Below are 20,833 nucleotides of genomic sequence, written 5' to 3'. Positions count from 1 at the left end.
CACACACACGCACACACACACACACACAACACACACACACACACACACACACACACACACACACACCTTTGATGGTGCTGATGACCGTGTCCAGGTGTTTGCTGTCGTTTCGGTCTGGTCGACAGCTTGGGCTGATCTCCAGCGAGTAGTCGGGTCCGTACTCTGTAAAAAACTAGACATCACAGCGCTGCAATCAATATGACAACTTGTGGATTTATTTTTTATTCACAGCCACACTTTAATCCCACACATCTGCACACAGTCTCTGCAGCACAGTGCCAGGGAACACTCGACTGTCTCTTTTTTAAAGATCGCAGCTGCTTTACTGGAACATTTGGACTTTGAAGAGTTGGATTGTGAAACTGACTGGTAATGAATATTAACACAGGCTTTCAGGGATCCCCGTTTAAAGAAATTCAATTGATTTAAAGAAAACAGTGGAAAAGACTCCCGACACTGACTACCAATTGCCCTTCGTGGTTAAACATAAACCAGATGAGGCTCGTACTGATTGGCAACTGGATCAGATGTCCATGACTGAAGGGATGATTGAACCAACGACTGTTTTGAAGGCGATTTTGTTCTACCAGAACTAAGATATAAATGTTATCTGTAGAATCTGCACACTGCCGTTTCATTTTTTCTTGAGGAGCGACACGATCACCCTCTCAGCACGAGAACATTTTAAATCCATAACTACAGACGAGTTTGCCGTCCCTTGACATGGATCTAAGTAGTGTTGCACGGTGTACCGATACTTGAAAGGTACCGCGATGCCCTGCCGTTAAAAACGTTACGATTCCTCCGTCTCATCAGTATCGGTACTTTAAGAATGACGGGGGAAAGTACTCCGGTGAGAAAGCGCCGTTTTAATAAGAGCCGTGTGTGTTCAGCGCTCTGCTTCCACTCCCTGCACTGCAGCCGTGCCTGCAGTCCCCTCCCCTCTCTCAAGCACGCTCTAAGTCCCTCCCCTCTCAAGCACGTTCCAAGTGCCTCCCCTCTCTCAAGCACGCTCTAAGTGCCTCCCCTCTCTCAAGCACGCTCCAAGTCCCTCCCCTCTCAAGCACGCTCTAAGTCCCTCCCCTCTCAAGCACGTTCCAAGTGCCTCCCCTCTCTCAAGCACGTTCCAAGTCCCTCCCCTCTCAAGCACGCTCTAAGTGCCTCCCCTCTCTCAAGCACGCTCCAAGTCCCTCCCCTCTCAAGCACGCTCTAAGTCCCTCCCCTCTCAAGCACGTTCCAAGTGCCTCCCCTCTCTCAAGCACGTTCCAAGTGCCTCCCCTCTCTCAAGCACGCTCTAAGTCCCGCCCCTCTCAAGCACGCTCTAAGTCCCTCCCCTCTCAAGCACGCTCCAAGTCCCTCCCCTCTCAAGCACGCTCTAAGTCCCTCCCCTCTCAAGCACGCTCCAAGTCCCTCCCCTCTCTCGTGCACGCTCTAAGTCCCTCCCCTCTCAAGCACGCTCCAAGTCCCTCCCCTCTCTCGTGCACGCTCTAAGTCCCTCCCCTCTCAAGCACGCTCCAAGTCCCTCCCCTCTCTCGTGCACGCTCTAAGTCCCTCCCCTCTCTCGTGCACGCTCTAAGTCCCTCCCCTCTCTCGTGCACGCGCTAGCTGCCAGAGCATGTGAGAAAGCGAGAAGCATGGCTGCTTGTTGACAAAAAAGACGCCAGAAGTGAAAAGATGATGCTTAAATTGTATTTAATACAAATTCTAGTCATTTATTTAATTTATTGTTCTCATTGTTTAAAGGTTTGTGTTCTGGTTCTGGTGTGAAATAAAGCACAATAATTACATTTAAGACTGTTTCCCTTTTTTATGAAAAGTATCGAAAAATAATCGGAATCGCAATTCTTGACTTGGTATCGAAACCAAAATGTTGGTATCGTGACAACACTAGATCTAAGACCCCACTCTAGTTTTCCACATACATGCCAACCCAAATGTTGCTTTGCGCTCCACATGAGAAGTTATCGTGATTTATATCATGTGGATTGTGATATTAAAGATGAGATTACGACGTTAACGACACTGTAATATAATCGCACCAATCACAGAACTAGCCATTGCTACTAAATTGTGTCTCAGTGGGTCAAAGTGTCCTTCAGCAAGATACTTGACCTCAAATAGCTCTTGTAGGCACGCAGTCTACGGTATTGAAGTGTTTGGAAGTCGCATTGAATAAAAGGGTCATCTAATGTCTAAATATGTAAAAGATAATATTTTAAAGACGTTTATCCATGTAACTATAACTGTGTTGCTTGCAGAAAGCTTAAAGGTTTCATTACTCCAAAGCTCTGTCAATATTATCCTCAAATACAAGATTTTCTTTGAGTGGTGTTAAAGGAGAAGTGAAAGAATCACGTCATTGGGATTCATCACATTTCATGGCAATCTGTCCGATATCTATTGAGGCATTTCAGTCCGGATCAAGACTGAAATCACTCTCCCTAGAGATAGGACACAGAGTGGCTAACAGACAAACATCAGGGCCTTCAGATGGACATGTGTTCCTTATATTTCCTGAACCCACTGCTGTCTAGGAGTTGCATTAACACAAACAAACGTATGAGACAGTCTGGTTCATGTACAGAGAGAAAATGTAACCAGATTAACCACAAATCAGTCAAACTCCAACTGGACAGCCTGGGCCTCGCCAACAAGAAGGAGAAAAGAGAAACAGCCTGAGATGATTTCAGCACATACCGAAGGCTCCTGGCATTTCATGCGGAGTTGGACCGATTCCATGAAAACCGGCCAGTTTGAAAGAAAAAGAAGAAAAAAAAACAGGTGGAAATCCAGAGCGTGGGTTCAACGAGAAGTTAAAACCAGAGCGCGTCAACTGAAAAAGCATATTTCCAGGGAATTTGTTCGGGCCGTGACTCAGTGCCATGAGAGCAAAACAAACTCGCAGGCCAGGTTCTGACCACAAGTGCGTCAGTGTGTTCGCAGACACTGTTGTGAAAGCCTTGGACTCTGAAGAATCAGCAGAAGATACTCAACCGGCCTACAGCAATATTCCTCCATACGTAGTACAATAGCCGCTTTCACACCAAGTACTTTGCCGTACTTAGTTCCCAGCACTTAGTTTACTGGCAGGCTGCAAACCACTTCACGGCGTATACTGCCACCCGAAGTCCCCGGCCGGAAGTCCCCGGAGTTGGGGACTGGCTTCCGAGTAAATCGCCAGAACGCCGACACCTCCTCATCTCCACCGCTCCCATGTTTTCTTTTGTGTTGCCATAAGTTAGTCTCTCTCCGTTGGTGCGCGGGGCTAATGCTAATAATGCTAATGCTAATAATGCTAATGCTAATAATGCTAATAATGCTAATGCCAGCAAATACAATGGCGTCTTCACAAAACTTTTGCGAGTTTTACGGGGTGTGGTTTGCAATTTGCCCAGCCAATCAGAAATTGGAACTTTTTTCTCCCCAGGAGAGTAGCACCTCTCTAGCAGGCACTAAAAATGGGGGGAAAAGTTCTCATGAAATAAGTTCTCTTTTTGGTGCGAACGCAAAATCCCAGGAACTATCGGAACTAAACGGGAAAAGTACTCCGGTGTGAAAGCGCCTAATGAGTATTTTCAAATCTGCTCTGCTAATGATTACGCCGAAAATTGAACATGACAGTTCATTCTTGACCTACCACATGCAATTAAATCTGCCTCGACTGCTCCAAAAAAAGCTAGAAAATGTAGCTCGAGTTGGACATCGTGCAAAATCAGAATCAGTATTACCTTTGTGGTTTTTTTCTTCTTCTTCTTCTTCTTCACACACACACACACACACACACACACACACACACACACACCACACACACCACACACACACACACACACACACACACACCACACACACACACACACACACACACACACACACACACACACACACACACACACACACACACACACACACACACACACACACACACACACACCACACACACACACACACACCACACACACACACACACACACACACACACACACACACACACACACACACACACACACACACACACACACACACACACACACACACACACACACACACACACACACACACACACGAGCCAACAGGCAGTAGGAGTATTATACTTTGGTCTACTTGGAAGACAAAGACTACTCTGTCTTTGTTTAATATCCGTGTGTGTGTGTGTGTGTGTGTGTGTGTGTGTGTGTGTGTGAGCGAGAGAGAGAATGCATGCAGTCTGGAGTAGATGAAGGTGTGTGTATTTGTCTGAAAGTCCACAGACATATGCATGTGTGAGTACAGGCATACCAGCAAATATCCATGGTGTCTCTAAGTGTGTGTGTGTGTGTGTGTGTGTGTGTGTGTCTCTGTTTCCAATTAGCTCCGATGAGTTTCTGTGTCTTACCTCCGGCCTCAACAGAGCACAACATGAGAGAAGTTACTTAACACACATATATGCACACCCACAATGTATTCACATGAACCCAGTGCTCTGTCTCCCGTTGTCCAGCAACACACACACACACACACACGATTATAAACACACACACACAATTATACACACACACACACACACACACAGCCTGATCTCTCTTGCTTGTTTGGCTTGGATGACCAGGGGGAGAAATCGAGAGGAAGCGAGGAAGACAGAGGTGCAGACACTCCTAAAAGAAACATTTTCCGATATTTTCATATAATATTCCTTACACTTTTTAGACATACAGGGACCAATACTATGAGAGAAAAAGAAGAAGACCGACAATAATAAATGATACAGGAGACTTAAGTGCAGTATTCAGTGACGCAGTATTTCTACAGGACTGGGACAAGGTCACGAGACAGAACATACCAGCTGACTGGCTCCAGCGTCCCAAGCAGAGACTCGGAGAGATAAATAGTGGACGGTCTCTGTTTATTTACTTATCTGCCTCAACATGGACTCTCGGCCCTATGCTCACAACTCATATAAGCGTGTTTGTATTGGACACACTGGCCTTGATGCAGATAACGCAAATCTAAACGTCTGTTGCTGAGAATTTAGAAAGAAAAACCGGAATAGTCGCTTAAAAAAATTGAGTATTTCTTTGCCTGGATGTTTATCTTAAAGTGAGATCACACTGTCTTCCTATGCATGAGCCCATCTGTTGACAGCCGTGTGTGTGTGTGTGTGTGTGTGTGTGTGTGTGTTTTCACAGGGATCAGCAGGAACTCCAGTCATGAAGGATGCGGAGCGGCACAGCGGAGGGGAAAACGTCTCAGAACAACAACTCTGTCTGCTATCAAGATATCTAATAAATGTGTTCAACAAGGAAAAGCAAAAAAAAATAAGCGGCTCGAAGCCCAAATCTGAGTCACCTCGCGCACGTACACCTCCCTCCCTCTGCATCTGGACCTTCAGACATCCATCATTCAGCTTTCCTTTTAAGGGAAGAAATACTGTTGGTACGCTGCCGAACAATCAGGAGAGGGACGACGATATTGAAAGTGAACGTTGAAGCGTGTAATGCAAATATGAACCTGGACACGAGCACGAGATCTGGCAGCCTTTCTGTAGGCCGTGTTTTTATATTTCCCGTGGTATTGGAGTATGACTGTGTGTGTGTCAAAAGTACGTAGACTCATCGTAATGGTTGCGTTTAATAAATAAGATCGTGAGAATCGATATCTTGCTGATATATACTCCAAAAAGTACTGCTTAGCAAATGTCAGGCCATTTTAACAACTGCAAAGGTCGTATATTACAAACACGGAGCCACTAGGTTTATGAAAATATCTGATCTAATAGGAAAATAAAAGTGGAGATAAGAAAGTGAATGATGGCCCGTCCATGAACTTGAAACACAAACAAACATTAAAAAGACAACTGCAACTCCCCGAAGAGAAACGAGACAGGAAAGCAACGCGCTCGGCTCATTGTTGGAACATCCCAACATCCATCAACACTTTCCCCACCGCGAGTCAGATCGACGGCAGCGAGGCTTTTGATTAACAGCCATTGATAAGAGACGAATGGAAGGGAGCGTTTTCTGAGGTGTACACACACACACACACACACCACACACACACACACACACACACACACACACACACACACACACACACACACACACACACACACACACACACACACACACACAACACACACACACACACACACACCACACACACACACACACACACACACACACACACACACACACACACACACACACACACACCTCGTTGTTTCCGGTGATTGAGCCACAAGCCGTGACGGCAGCGAGGGGCTGGACAGGAAGTGGCCGCAGACAGGAAAAGAGGAAGTAGGAAGTAAAGAGGCGGGACGTTTCCCCCGCTGCCAATCTGGGAGCAGAGACGCACTCCCTTCCTGTGTGGCGGTGAGTCGGACACACATTTGTATTTACTTCTGTGGGGAATTAAAGTCAGCCACTGGAAAAACACACACAGACGCACGTTGGCTGCTGTTTACAAGCGTGTGTGTATCCGACCAGTTCCCAGAGGTTCTTTGATAGCTATTGTTACCGTTTGTACGGCAGCCGTGTGGTTCCCGATTCCATTTCTGACACAAGACACAGACTTTTTCCACATGAAATTGCATGAGAGTAACACATGCGTCACTTCCGGGCAAAAAGTACGGCCGCGTCCACTTTTGGGGGAAAGTAAAGCCGTCATTTGAACGGCGGTCAATACAAAATCTGACGTTTTTGCCAATCCGATCAAAAATGTAAGAAAACTGTGGATTTTTGGATCTTCAAAGAGCCCGATTCCGACGGCCAGACAGGCAAACAATTACATTAAATCATTGGAAATCGACGATCGGGCTCGATATACGGTTGAATATAGCAGTAGGCGATCGATGTCCATAGATGAGAGTATCTACGTCACTTTACGGCCCCGCCCACTTTTGGGGGAAACCAACGCGAGCCTGAAGCCACAGAGCTCTTCTTTCACCGTCCTCTCTTCTTAGAGGAAGTCCAGAAACACTGAACTCTGGAGCAACAAACGCCACGGCAGCTTGTTGGCATGATACAACAATTATTTTCCGCCTCGCTCATGAGAGTAACAGCCGGCGAAATTACGGCCTCGCCTACTGAATTTTATTTAACCATATATCGAGCCCGATTGTCGATTTCCATTGATTTAATGTAGTTGTTTGCCTGTCTGGCCGTCGGAATCGGGCTCTTTGAAGATCCACGGTTTTCTTTCTATTTCTGATCGGATTGGCAAAAACGTCAGAATTTGTATTGACAGCTTTGTTTCCCGCCAAAAGTGGGCGGGGCCGTAGTTTTCGCCCGGAAGTGACGTAGGTGTTCCTCTCATCTATTCTGTCTAAAGATAATGGAGCCCTTCCATGCCATAATCAAGAAGCGCAATGAAAGATACTTGCGGACGGGTCCATCAGAGAAAGCGTTTGGAAAGGGTTCGAGATTTTGTTGCATTTCTCTCCAATGTCTTTTTTACTTAATAAAAATGAGCATTTAATTTATTGGTTGCTGTCGGAATATAAAGTGAATATCTGTAAGTGCCGTGGTTAAAAGCGTAATTAAATATTGAAAAGCTATCTCCGTACCTTAGTTTTTAAGTTTCTGATTTAGGAAATGAAGTCTTTTGGAGAGTTGAGATAACTTTTAGTCTCCTGTCAATGTTTTATTAAATCTGATTTCAGTGTCAAAGACAGCTTTTGGGTTCTTTATTGGATGTAGTTCGGGTACATTTCACTTAGGGTTAGGGTTAAAATCTAAGTTTTGCCCCAAAATACAAAAGCACGGATAAGATTTTGTACTTTTCGACCCCAAATTGAAGTGGTTATTGGGACCCTAACACCACTCTGAATGAGTCTGTGCATATGAAGCAAATCCAGGTGCCAGTTTCCGTTTTAAAGATATTTTTTGCCCACGCAATATGTCCTCAATGTGTGCATGCAGCGGAGACAGGAAAGAGAGGAGCCACAGCACTGCATGTGACGGAGGATATGAGCTGGATTCACACCAGCAGCATTGTGAGGACATGTTCTCTCTGTGCACCGCAGGAAGTTTGGATGTGTGGTTTGTTTTTATCAGAGCAGCGCGGCTGGGAGGAACTCAGCTGCTGGGAAACAACCGAAAACAGAACGAGAGAAGGGGGGGGGAAGAAAGTCAGATGGGACATCTCTGACTGTTTACCAAACACTTTGGAAAGCTATAGCTATTTAAGTTTCACTTCACGCTTAGCCTAACAAGCTCTACAAATTACCACAAATGCTCTTAATAATAGGTGCATCTCCCAAACAAAGAAGGGTCGAATTTCACTCAATTGTCCCTTCAAGGCTCCCTTACAGTCAAGGTTGCAAAGAAAAAAGAAAAAACTTGTATCGTGCCTTACTTTAGTGGATTATACTGAATATTGGGTATGGAATTAATCGGCAGATGCTCCGGTTCAAAATGGGGTAAAACCAGTGTGCGAAATACGGGGGGGTCCGGGGGAGCTCAACCCCCCCGATTAAAACCTGAGCCCCCCTGAAAGCCTCAACAGCATGAGGGGGGTCTCAAATTATAATATTTATTCGTCACTTGCAATGGTCACTAAAATGTTTTTTAAGCTTACTATGTCCAGTATTCATAATTCAAAACATTTATTCACAAGTATCTTCTATTTTGGCATTCACGCATTTCCTCGAATCGAAAACAGACGGCTCTTTAACGGTATTCATTCAGTCATATGAAGACGCCAGGCGGCGCCCCGGTTGAGAAACGCTGCTATCGACTACAGATGGTCTTTGCTTGCATCCATGAAATATTGTATCGGCCTACTGCATATTGAGAAATCTGTCTTCCAGTATATTGCGCAATAAACGGGAGATGGGGACGCCCCCCCGTATTTCGCACACTGGGTAAAACCCATCTATGGAAGTTTTTCACTCGCGACAATGTCAATTAAAAAGGTTGTAAACCGACGTCACCACAAGAGGATGCGATATCCAATAACGGCTTTTAAACATGAAAATACAAACTCAGAAAAGCAAAAAAGCTGCACGTGCATTCGCTTCAAATAAGTCAAACCGTTGTAGGTAATAATATTCTATTTAATGTTAGATTTTAATGGCCAAGGTGCCGTGGAAACCGGTGGGGTTTCAGTCTACGGCTCAGCATTTCGTGGCATGCCACTCTTCTTGTCCATCATAGTACCTTTCTTCTAAGCCATCTATATCCTCACATTTCTTTTAGCATTTGAACTAATGCAAGAACACAAACTTCAACCCGATCAAAGGCACAGCACGTCGAGCGCTACAGATGTTCTTGGAGAAGCCGGAACCCAACAAGTAGGACGGACACTTTCCTTAAGGGAAACAAAACATTTATAAAAAGGCAATCCATATGCCCGTCCAATCAGAGACTTTGACCGGCCTTTTGACCCCTGGCTATTCTTAGGACGCCCCGCATTGTTGGTCCACTCACAGATTGGCTCCAGATCACAATGGGGGGTCAATCAGGATCAGCTGACCGCTAACAGACAATACAAGCCGACCGGCAGGGTTAACGACTTTCGACCCGGCGGCTCGAGTCCTGGTCTGAACCACAAAAGGAACGTCTACAGGTGTTTGCATAAGATATTGGAGTATAATAAGTGTTCATTGTGCGGGTTATCGGCAGCGTAATATTTTGTCTGGTAATCAGGGAATATTACAGCACTATTGTTGATGTGACTGATGTTTGTGTTTTTTGGACTACTATATTTAACCTTTCAGACATGCCAGAGACGGAGCACATGCCCTCTTGGGTACTGAGGAAAAAAGATAAAGTTGATTTGATTAAAACAAACACTAAAAGGAAATATCTGAAACTAAATCAAACCAACAGAAATATGTTTGGCTCGATATCTGGGAGATTCGAGCAGATAAATCAAACTAAAACGGCTGATTTTCCACGACTCCATGAAGCATTATTTATTTTATATTCAGATATATGTCGGATAAGGACATTTATTTTAGTTTCCCACAAGTCCCTTTACTCGGTGAAGCTTCCCAAGTGGTAGTTTCCCCATTTGTTTCGGTGTTAATTCATCAAACAATGAAACGCAAAAAAAAAAAAAATGCTATATAATGGGCCAGTACATTATCTGACTGTAATGAATGTGGTTTTTGTCTACAGTCGAGCAGACGGTTGCACACACACACACACACACACACACACACACACACACACACACACACACACACACACACAAAAAGGGTACAAAGGTAGTTTTTGTTCCCCGTGTCGCTGGAACTTTAGCTTTGCTTGGTCATCATGGATAAATGCCCCTCTTATCGAGCACAACGGGCACAGACGGGGCCACACACACACACACACACACACACACACACACACACACACACACACACACACACACACACACACACACACACACACACACACACACACACACACACACACACACACACACACACACACACACACACACACACACACACACACACACACACACACACACACACACACACACACACACACACACAGACACACACACACACAGACACACACACACACACACACACACACACACACACACACACACACAGCAAAAAATAGATCTATTTTAGCTTATAAATTGGTAAAAGAAGCCAATAAGGATTTTAATAAGCAAGTTTGGGAAAGTGATTGTGTGTGTATGAGTGTGTGTGTGTGTGTCCTCGTCTGCGGCAGCTGCCCGCACTGATAGTTGCTTTGTTTTCAGTGAGTGCTTCTTAATGAGGTCAAAGGCTACGTAGGGCCATTGGACGCTGACAAGCAGAAACAAGAGGCACCTTCATCGCGCTCGGAACACACACTCTCGCGTAAGACACACACATGTACACACACACACTCGCAGCTATTCATTACATTTGACCAAGACAAGGTCCAAAAATCAGTCGCTGCAGAAAGAGACTCTTTGTGTGTGTGTGAGAGCATCGGCGCAGGAAGACTGGACTGATTTCTACTTGCAGAGAGGATGGCTCTATTTGATTAAGCAGTTAGCGTAATGAGAAAATCAGCGCTCACACACGTCCTCTCCCTTGCACACATAAATCATCGGGATGTTCTGCTTCCTTGAGAAGCTAACCCCGAGAGTTTCCACTCACATCTCAGTCGGTCCATTTGTTTACGTTCACTATGTGACCTTATTATGGGGAATAACAACATTATGCTCAATTTAAAGTGTTTACGGTTTGCTGCGACGTGATTGGTCCAATCAGCGGCGGTCTACATGTTGTTAATGGCACTCGTGGAAAGTAACTAAGTGTATTTACTTAAGTACTTTACTTAAGTACTAGTGTTTGACATACTTAAATTGAGTATATATTCTACTTTCATCCACTAAATGTATTAAAAACTCTTAGTTACTAGCTACCTTTTACATTTTAAAACACATGACATGTGTCCTATATGATGAAGTACTGAATTAATAATATACCCAGTATTTTATTTTCCAAAATTATATGTCTTATTGTTGTTTTTATTTTAAGTGGAGCCATGATGAGAGTCGCCTCAGGAATGCAAGCTTTGTTTCTGTGAGCAGGTCCGATGGAGATCCATAACACTAGTCCAGATGACCCGACAGCCCGTGCCGACTGGAGTCAATGAGGTACTTTCCCACTACATCAGGGGTGTCAAACTCAAGGCCCGGGGGCCTAATCCGGCCCGCGACTTCATTTTATGTGGCCCGCAAGAGCTTGCAAAGAATATAATATGTTTATTATACGGTTACATGCTTACAGTATATCTATATATGTTCATTTTAATTAATTTCTTATTTTATAGTTATTTTTTTTTATTGATCCTTAATTTTATTAATCTGTGTGAATCTGTGCTGTCCTGTTTTTCAATCTTACCCTGTTGCTGTTAAACTACTGAATTTCCCCACGGGGATTAATAAAGCTCCATCTTATTTTACAGAAGCAGGTTGCCCATAAACTGCATGTCCCACAATGCATCTCATTTTGTGACATTCTCACTGAAGAGACTTGCAATTATTTGCCCTAGACTTCTGCTTTCAGACATAATTACAAAGTTATTACCCTATCCAATAAAAATCCAATGCAGAGGCAATAATATAATACATTATTTCATATATATTATGTATTTATATATGTATATTTATATAGTTATAGTTTGAGTGCAACCATAATGCTAATGTGGCCCACGATGAAATTGAGTTCGACACCCCTGCTCTACGTCGACTACAAAGTCTCTGAAGATCTGGAAAGATTGACCAAAAACCAAGCTAGTTTTTTAGTGACCAAATAAACAGCAATGTTCAGATCAATTACTTATTCATGTTTTAAATAAAGGTGAATGTATTATTGTACTAATATCACTCTATAACCACAATACGTTGCATAGTCCATCTGTTAATTTTGGCTGTCTTTTCAAACTAATATGGTCCCGACGTCCTCTACAGTGGACATACTGTAACATTTAGAAATTAAATTAAAAAAGTCTAAATTGCAAGATGTTTTTTTAACCCTAAACAGGTAGGAAATCACAAAAAAAAGGAAATTGGAAGACACTTTTTTTCCTCGGGTCCCAGGAGGATATACAGTAATTAAAATGAACTCCACCTACAACAAGAATCCAGTGGTTTAATTGATATGATTCTGAAATGGGAGTACGTTTGATACTTGAAGTATATCTCAATACTACTACTTTTGTACTTTTAGTAGTATTTTCCGAATAAAGTATCTCAACTTCCATTCAAGTAAAGGATCCGAGTACTTCTTATGAACAACATTGTGAATTGAAGTGTAGATTTCCCCTTTAACGACGGCACAATAAAAGTCCTCCTTGATGCCAGAGGAGATGGAGAGGCCGTTTGATGAGGCGGACGGAGAGGAACTGTCAACACTCGCACCCTTCTCTCTCTCTCTGCCTCACACACACTGCGTCTGAGTCACCTGCAGACAAACCCCTTTATTCAGAAGCAGGCGGCCATCTTTGATTAGCGGGAGTGACTCAGCAGACAGTGAACACAAGAGGGTGTGTTTGTGGGTTTTTTTTATGCGTGTGTGTGTGTTGGCTTCTGTGCGACAGTACGATGAATGAGCGGGATTGTGCTCATGTGGGAATATGTGTGACTGTGTGTGTGTTGTCGTACCTCGTGGTCCGGTATCTCGGAGGAGAGAGTCTTTCCCAGCACGGCGGCCGTCAGGTAGGTCCAACATCGGGCCGTGTTAGCCAGGTTATAACCTCCTGGAGAGGCACATGACACAAGGCATCCTGAAACACTTATTTCAAATAGAGCTAGTCTTATGATAATCAAGTAAATAATACGGTTGGTGCTGTCCATTGATTTGGATTGATGCATCGATTCAACAACCCATGATGCCAACAACAAAGCATCCTCATCTTCAAGACATGTCCTTATTTTGAAATTCCTAAATAGTATATACGTTTTTTTCACGTCAATGTTAGTAAGAGTCCAGTTGTAAAAGTGTCTGTGGATTTAAGTAGATTTTTAGGAGTTTATATCAACGTCTAATATCAATAACAAGTCCCTGATTTCATGTTACCGTGGGAGACAGAATATCTTATCCATTTAATATTGTATTTTGTAAAAACTAGTGATTTACAGCCAAAAGAAGCAGAAGCTCACAAAACACATGAAGTCAGAAAAGTTTCCATCCCTCTCTTTCTTTCACACACACACACACACACACACACACACACACACACACACACACACACACACACACACACACACACACACACACACACACACACACACACACACACACACACACCACACACACACACACACACACACACACACACACACACACACACACACACACACACACACACACACACACACACACACACACACACACACACACACACACACACACACACACACACACACACACACACACACACACACACACACACACACACACAGGATGAAGGATGAAGAGAGGATGGCTTTGGAGTGAAATCAAGAGAATGACAAGAAGGAGAGGAGGATATAATGGAGGGAAAGTATGTAGGACACAGAGCGAGGAAGAGAGGTGGGATTGTAGTTGAGGAAAATGGCTTCATTGTGTCAGAGAAGTAGTAGCTATCATCTGGCCGAGGGCTGAAGGGCCTGGAACAGAGCATGGTGTGTGTGTGTGTGTGTGTGTGTGTGTGTGTGTGTGTGTGTGTGTGTGTGTGTGTTTCTCTCCAACACTGTAAGTTTCCGATAAAGGTATTTCGGATTCCAATTCTGACAAAACGCCACAGCAGCAGTGAGGATAATAAACGCGTTGTACCTCCTCCCAGCAGCAGCGTGGGGAGCTGCCACTGCAGGACGTGCTGCAGACACTTGCCCACCCCCACTGGGGTCATGTTGAAGGAACACATGGGGTCCCCCGCCATGGTGTCGGCCCCCAGCTGCATGACCATGGCCTCCGGGTTGAACTGCGCCCGCGCTTCCTGCATCACGCTGGGGAACGACAGAGAGGTAAACATGTCGGCGAAAAATGGTATTCGGGACAGCCAGAAATAACCACTAGCTGAAATAATCCCAGAATCCTTCACTTTCCTAAAACACATTCTCTCCCCGCAAATTGAGAAGTTACATTTTTCAAAATCCCACGATTCCTCAGTTAGATTAAGGAAGAAATCCCCCCGCTGAAGTGTCCTTGATAAAACGCTGATGGCGCTTTTGCTACAAGGCACTGCTCTACGTTGGCCGTGACCTTTGACCTCTGGGTGGGAAACGTGGGATTACTCTGAAGGGATCCTTGAGGAGACGTGCTTTTATATTTGTTTCTGATCTGCACGGGGGAATTCCTAATACCTTACTCTGTGTGTGTGTGTGTGTGCGTGTGTGTGTGTGTGTGTGGATTTCAGCTCGGCTTTTAACGCACTGCAGCCTCACACCTTGCTTCAAAAACTGATAAAGATCAGTATAAATCCTTTTATCTTGAAATGGTATTTCTCGTTTTTAACCAATCGCACTCAGCATGTCAGGGTCAACAATGCCCTCTCAGAGCCCCGGACCATCAGTGCAGGAGCCCGCCAGGGTCGTGTGAGCTCCCCGGTCCTCTTCACACTGTACGAGAGCCCACCCGGAGAATTATGTCATCAACTTCTCAGATGACACAGCCACCCTTGGCTTCATGCACAAAGGCAGCAGTTCATCGGCTTGTCGCTCTGAAGTAGAGAGGTTTGTGCAGTGGTGGGATTTTAACCATGTAGTGCTGAATGTGAGGAAGACTGAGGAGACGGTGTGGGACCCAAAGGCAGTGGGGGACCTTAGCCCGGTGGACACAATGAACCCATGAGTCAGGTCAGCTCCTATAAGTACCTTGGTGTCCATCTGGATAATACACGGCGCATGTTCAAGGTCTGTGCTCTAGACTTCAACAGCGATTGTACTTTCTGCGTCGACTCCGGGCTTTCGGAGTCGACCAGAGGTTCGTGTTACTGTTCTATCATGCAGTGTTGGAGAGCATCATGAGGTATGGTGTCACTGCCTGGTACGGTAACTTGACAGTGAAGTCAAAGTCACAGATCGCTCGCCTGGTACAGACTGCTATGAAAATGATGGGGGTTAAAAAACACCCATCTCTCCAAAACATATACGAGCAGTCCGTTATCAGACAGGCAAACTGAATGGTGTCTGATCCCACCCACGCACTCCACCCAGGACTCCAGCTCCTACCTTCTGGCAGAAGATTCAGGGTTCCCAAGAGCAGGCTGAACCGCTATGAGCACTCATTCCTACCTATGTCCATTAAGCTACTTTTTAAATGTTGGCCATGAGGGGTAGTGCAATAGGTCGCCTTTGTCAGTATGTGCGTCTGTGTATCGTGTTTGTTCAAACGGTGTATGACTGATGATATGTGGATGTCTCTTAATGTCCACTATGCTTGTATATGTACGTGTATGCGGAACTGCAGGACGGAGACCAGAACAAATGTCCTTACGGGGACAATAAAGTATATCGTATCGTATCTTTGTTTGTGTGTGTGTGTGTGTGTGTGTGCCTGTCTGTGTGTGTGTGTGTGTGTGTGTGTACCTGGTAAAAATCTGGTAGTATCTGTCGTCCTTGATGCCGTCCTCCAGCGGGACGTTCACGGCGTACCATCGTCCTTTACCCAGCCCCGTGTCACACAGGTCCCCCGTACCTACACACACACACACACACACACACACACACACACACACTTATCTTACACTGCCTCACAATGCAGGTTATCTTATTAAAATGTATTGTGAGTGTCTGTGGGGAAGGACCTGGGAAGAAGCCGGGGGAGAACTTGTGAAACGAGATGGTCATGACTTTGGATGTGAAGCTGAAGGCGTCTTCCACACCTGAGAGAGAGGAGAGGGAATAATTAATGACAGAAAATGTGTAATATCTGGGTACTTTATCAGAGTTAGAATTAGGGATGCCAGAAACTGACCATGATCAAATTCGAAAAATCGGACAGCCCTGGTGAATATTAATCGATTATTTGCCGCCCACTCTGCGCAGCCTGCGCTGCTGGCTTCCTCCAAGTTTACAGTAAAACAAAACTGGTGGTGAGACCAATGGCCATTTACAATTATTAATACTATTACTATTAATCTATATTTTGGTTGAAACTAAGCCAGGAAAAAAAAATATATATGACATTACATTGCATTTAGCTGACGCTTTTATCCAAAGCGACTTACAATAAGTGCATTCGACCAACAAAATACAACCTTGAAGAAAACAGAATCATAAAGTACATCAGGTTTCATAGAGCAAAAACATTTCAAGTGCTACTCAACTGGCTTTAGGTAAGCCAGTCCATTATTAGTATATAAGTGCTTTGTTAATAGTTCTATCGCTCGAAGTGGAGTCGAAAGAGATGAGTTTTCAGTCTGCGCCGGAAGGTGTGTAAGCTTTCTGCGGTCCTGATGTCAATGGGAGCTCATTCCACCATCTTGGAGCCAGGATAGCAAACCCACGTGTTTCTGCTGATGGGAACTTGGGTCCCCCTCGCAGCGAGGGTGCAGCGAGCTGTTTGGCTGATGCAGAGCGGAGTGCACGTGCTGGGGTGCACGGTTTAACCATGTCCTGGATGTAGGAAGGGCCAGATCCATTCGCAGCATGGTACGCAGGTACCAGTGTCTTGAAGTGGATTCTAGCAGTTACTGGAAGCCAGTGGAGGGAGCGGAGGAGCGGAGTGGTGTGGGAACATTTAGGAAGGTTGAAGACCAGACGAGCCGCTGCATTCTGGATGAGAGAGGTCGGATGGCACATGCAGGTAGACCAGCCAGGAGGGAGTTGCAGTAGTCTAGGCGTGAGATGACGAGAGCCTGGACCAGAACCTGCGTGGCTTTCTGGGTCAGCTGGGGACGCGTCCTCCTGATGTTGTAAAGCGTGTATCTGCAGCAGCGGGTTGGAGCAGCGATGTTTGCAGTGAAGGACAGGTTGTTATCTAGGGTCACACCCAGAGTCCTTGCAGTCTGGGTCGGGGAAACAACAGAGGGGCCGATGTTGATAGTCAGGTCAAGAGTGGGACAATCTTTTCCCGGAAGGAAAAGCAGTTCAGTTTTGTCAAGGTTGAGCTTGAGGTGATGATCAGACATCCACTGAGAGATGTCAGCTAGACAAGCAGAGATGCGAGCGACGACCTGGGTCTCTGAGCGGGGAAAGGACAGCATTCATTGGTTGTCGTCAGCGTAGCAGTGGTATGAAAAACCATGCGGGCTAATGACAGATCCGAGCGAGTTTGTGTACAAGGAGAAGAGAAGGGGACCAAGAACAGAGCCCTGAGGGACCCCTGTAGTTAATTGACAAGGGTCGGACTCGGACCCTCTCCAAGTAACCCTGTAGGTGCGGTCTTTGAGGTATGAGGTGAGGAGGGAAAGTGCAGAGCCTGAAACTCCAACTTCTTGGATAAATCGAATTTTAAAAATAATTTTCGATTATAGAGAATGTAACGAATGAGAAAAATCGAATGATCGCTGGCATCCCCAGTTAGAATCAGAATACTCCATTTAAACCTAAGTTGTTAAAACGTGCACATTGTAAAACATGCACAACACAAACAGTTGTGTATTAGCTTTAATCCGATATGAATGCTACATTGCTCCGTTCAAAAGGTTTGGCTGCTGATGGTGAAGTTATAATAATATGATTCAACCTGTTCACCTTCACCTGGTATCGCTGTAGGTTTCTCAGAAAGGGGAACTTGTGTCACTGAGTTTCCGCCTGATAATGAATATGATACATAAACCGATTTAAGTTCTGCTTTGTTGTTAGAGTGCGTACCGTCTCCATGATGCAGATCCACGTCCACATACAGAACCCTCTCGTACTTCTCCCTCAGTTTGAGGATTCCCAGCACAGCGTCGTTCACGTAACAGAAACCTGACGCCTCATCCCTGGAGAGACAGAGGGGGAAATAAATAAACCTGTGAGCTTTGAGAGTCTTTCCTGCAGCGCCCCCCTCAGGCTGTAACATGACATCATCAGAACGTTAACATGACATCATCAGAACGTGACACCATGACGTCATCAGAACGTTAATATGACATCATCAGAACGTGACACCATGACATCATCAGAACGTGACACCATGACGTCATCAGAACGTTAATATGACACCATGACATCATCAGAACGTTACCATGACATCATCAGAACGTTAATATGACATCATCAGAACGTGACCATGACATCATCAGAACGTGACACCATGACATCAGAACGTGACACCATGACATCATCAGAACGTTACCATGACATCATCAGAACGTTACCATGACATCATCAGAACGTGACACCATGACATCAGAACGTGACACCATGACATCATCAGAACGTTACCATGACATCATCAGAACGTTACCATGACATCATCAGAACGTGACACCATGACATCATTAGAACGTGACACCATGACATCATCAGAACGTTACCATGACATCATCAGAACGTGACACCATAACATCATCAGAAGGTGACACCATGACATCATCAGAACGTGACACCATGACATCATCAGAACGTGACACCATGACATCATCAGAACGTGACACCATGACATCATCAGAACGTGACACCATGACATCATCAGAAGGTGACACCATGACATCATCAGAACGTGACACCATGACATCATCAGAACGTGACACCATGACATCATCAGAACGTGACACCATGACATCAGAACGTGACACCATGACATCATCAGAACGTGACACCATGACATCATCAGAACGTGACACCATGACATCATCAGAACGTGACACCATGACATCATCAGAACGTGACACCATGACATCATCAGAACGTTACCATGACATCATCAGAACGTGACACCATGACATCATCAGAACGTGACACCATGACATCATCAGGCCGTAACAGGAACTGATGAGGACTCTTGTATGTAGTTAGTAATGTCCATATATGGTCTGAAGACTTACTTCTTGGCGTGGTGCCAGCCTCCTGCCCAGTTTACAGACACTTCACACTTTTGGTCCATCAGACACTGAGCTGCTGTCAGTGTAGCGCCCCCTACTGCTGCCGCGTAGTCATAAATCCCCTCCACCACGGGACAGTCGTAACCTGGACAGAGAGAAACACATGAACAAAAGTTAAATGGTGAATGGACTGTACTTATATAGCGCTTTCTCCAGTCTCTACGACCGCTCAAAGCGCTTTGCATACTACATGTCATTCACCCATTCATACAGAGCAGTGCACCTTACTCTAGGACCTAACATTCACACACCGCTGGCCATCGGGAGCAACTCAGGGTTAAGTATCTTGCCCAAGGATACATCGACATGTTGACTTAAAAGATAATTGCTGGAGTAATTTGGCTAGCAAGATCATTTTTATCCTTTAAAAAAGACAGTTTTTTTTAATGTCAATCACTTCTTCTGTTTCCCTCATGTTTCCTTTTATTTATTTGTGTCTTTTATTGCTTTTTCTTTTGAGTTTTATTATATGTAAAGTCATTTTCAGCAGTGTTTTGCAACAGAAATCAGGTTTTTATGCAATTCAGTATTAATTAGAGCAGTTAAATCAGGGGTGGGGAACCTCTGGCCTCCGGGCCGCATACGGGCCGCGAGACCATTGGGTAAGGCCCTCGAGGTAATTAATTAACAAACGCAAAAAAGAAAACAATTAAAGAAATCTAGACCGCAACATAATTAAACAAGCGAGTGCCTGTTTTCCTTGAACGCAACACGAGCCTAACGGGTCGTCACGTGGTGTTTCTCTCGTCTGACAGGGGTGCAGTTCTGACGGAGAGCACCAGAACGCCGCTCCAACCTCCAACACTTCAGAAATGGCAGAACCCATAAGTCCGTACACATGCCGCAGTTTCTGCGTGTCTGTGTCTTTAGTTGAAAGCCCAGTGGCGATCTGTTCATCGGTCATACTGATCATACAGTCAATAACTTTGTTGTTATTAGCATCTGGTTAGCTAGCTATGCTAACGAATATAAGAAGCTTTTTCTCCAAACAGTGAGGTAAAGGCACATCTTTATATGATCATTATAATTATAAAAACACAAGAGAATAAAGTAAACGGGTATAAAATACTATGACAGTAAAAAAAGTTGTTATTAATGAACAAGAATACAGTTTGAAAGGAGAGTGATTCAATATCCATAAAGAAAAATAAATCTGCTTACAGTTCCGTTTCATATGGGTGTTGAGAAATGTATCCATAGGTCTCCTCATGTTGCTCCCAAAGTGCACCAGATTGATGCTTTCAACTTCAACATTTAGAGGAGGTGAGGTCCCCCCCCCCCACTTAAATAATGTCCACATGGATAGGAAACTAAATGCATTTGCTCACATCTTGGGTCCATATCGTTCTGTTTTGGTGGCCATAACACAACCGTGCGCGAGTCATGGTGAGATATCTGGATTA

At 44.7% G+C, this 20,833-nt stretch overlaps 1 protein-coding gene across 1 annotated transcript in view; it reads right to left on the bottom strand.

Annotated features, from left to right (window-relative positions):
- Positions 1-20,019, bottom strand: part of hdac8 (histone deacetylase 8) — a 36,050-nt gene extending 16,031 nt beyond the window's left edge. Inside the window, exons 1-7 of the mRNA XM_034078910.2 lie at positions 19,374-20,019; positions 18,214-18,326; positions 16,203-16,280; positions 15,985-16,093; positions 14,231-14,403; positions 13,078-13,172; positions 67-172 (exon numbers count right to left, since the gene is read on the bottom strand). Of these exons, the coding sequence (XP_033934801.2) occupies positions 67-172; positions 13,078-13,172; positions 14,231-14,403; positions 15,985-16,093; positions 16,203-16,280; positions 18,214-18,326; positions 19,374-19,627 (928 nt within the window). The 5' untranslated portion in view covers positions 19,628-20,019. The remainder of the gene's footprint in view (positions 1-66; positions 173-13,077; positions 13,173-14,230; positions 14,404-15,984; positions 16,094-16,202; positions 16,281-18,213; positions 18,327-19,373) is intronic.
- Positions 20,020-20,833: the final 814 nt, after the last annotated feature.

The sequence above is a fragment of the Pseudochaenichthys georgianus genome, unplaced genomic scaffold, assembly GCF_902827115.2.
Source record: "Pseudochaenichthys georgianus unplaced genomic scaffold, fPseGeo1.2 scaffold_510_arrow_ctg1, whole genome shotgun sequence".
Taxonomy (NCBI): Eukaryota; Metazoa; Chordata; class Actinopteri; order Perciformes; family Channichthyidae; genus Pseudochaenichthys; species Pseudochaenichthys georgianus.
The sequence above is the reverse complement of the archived record's forward strand: the minus strand, read 5'-3'. Positions and strand labels throughout refer to the sequence as shown.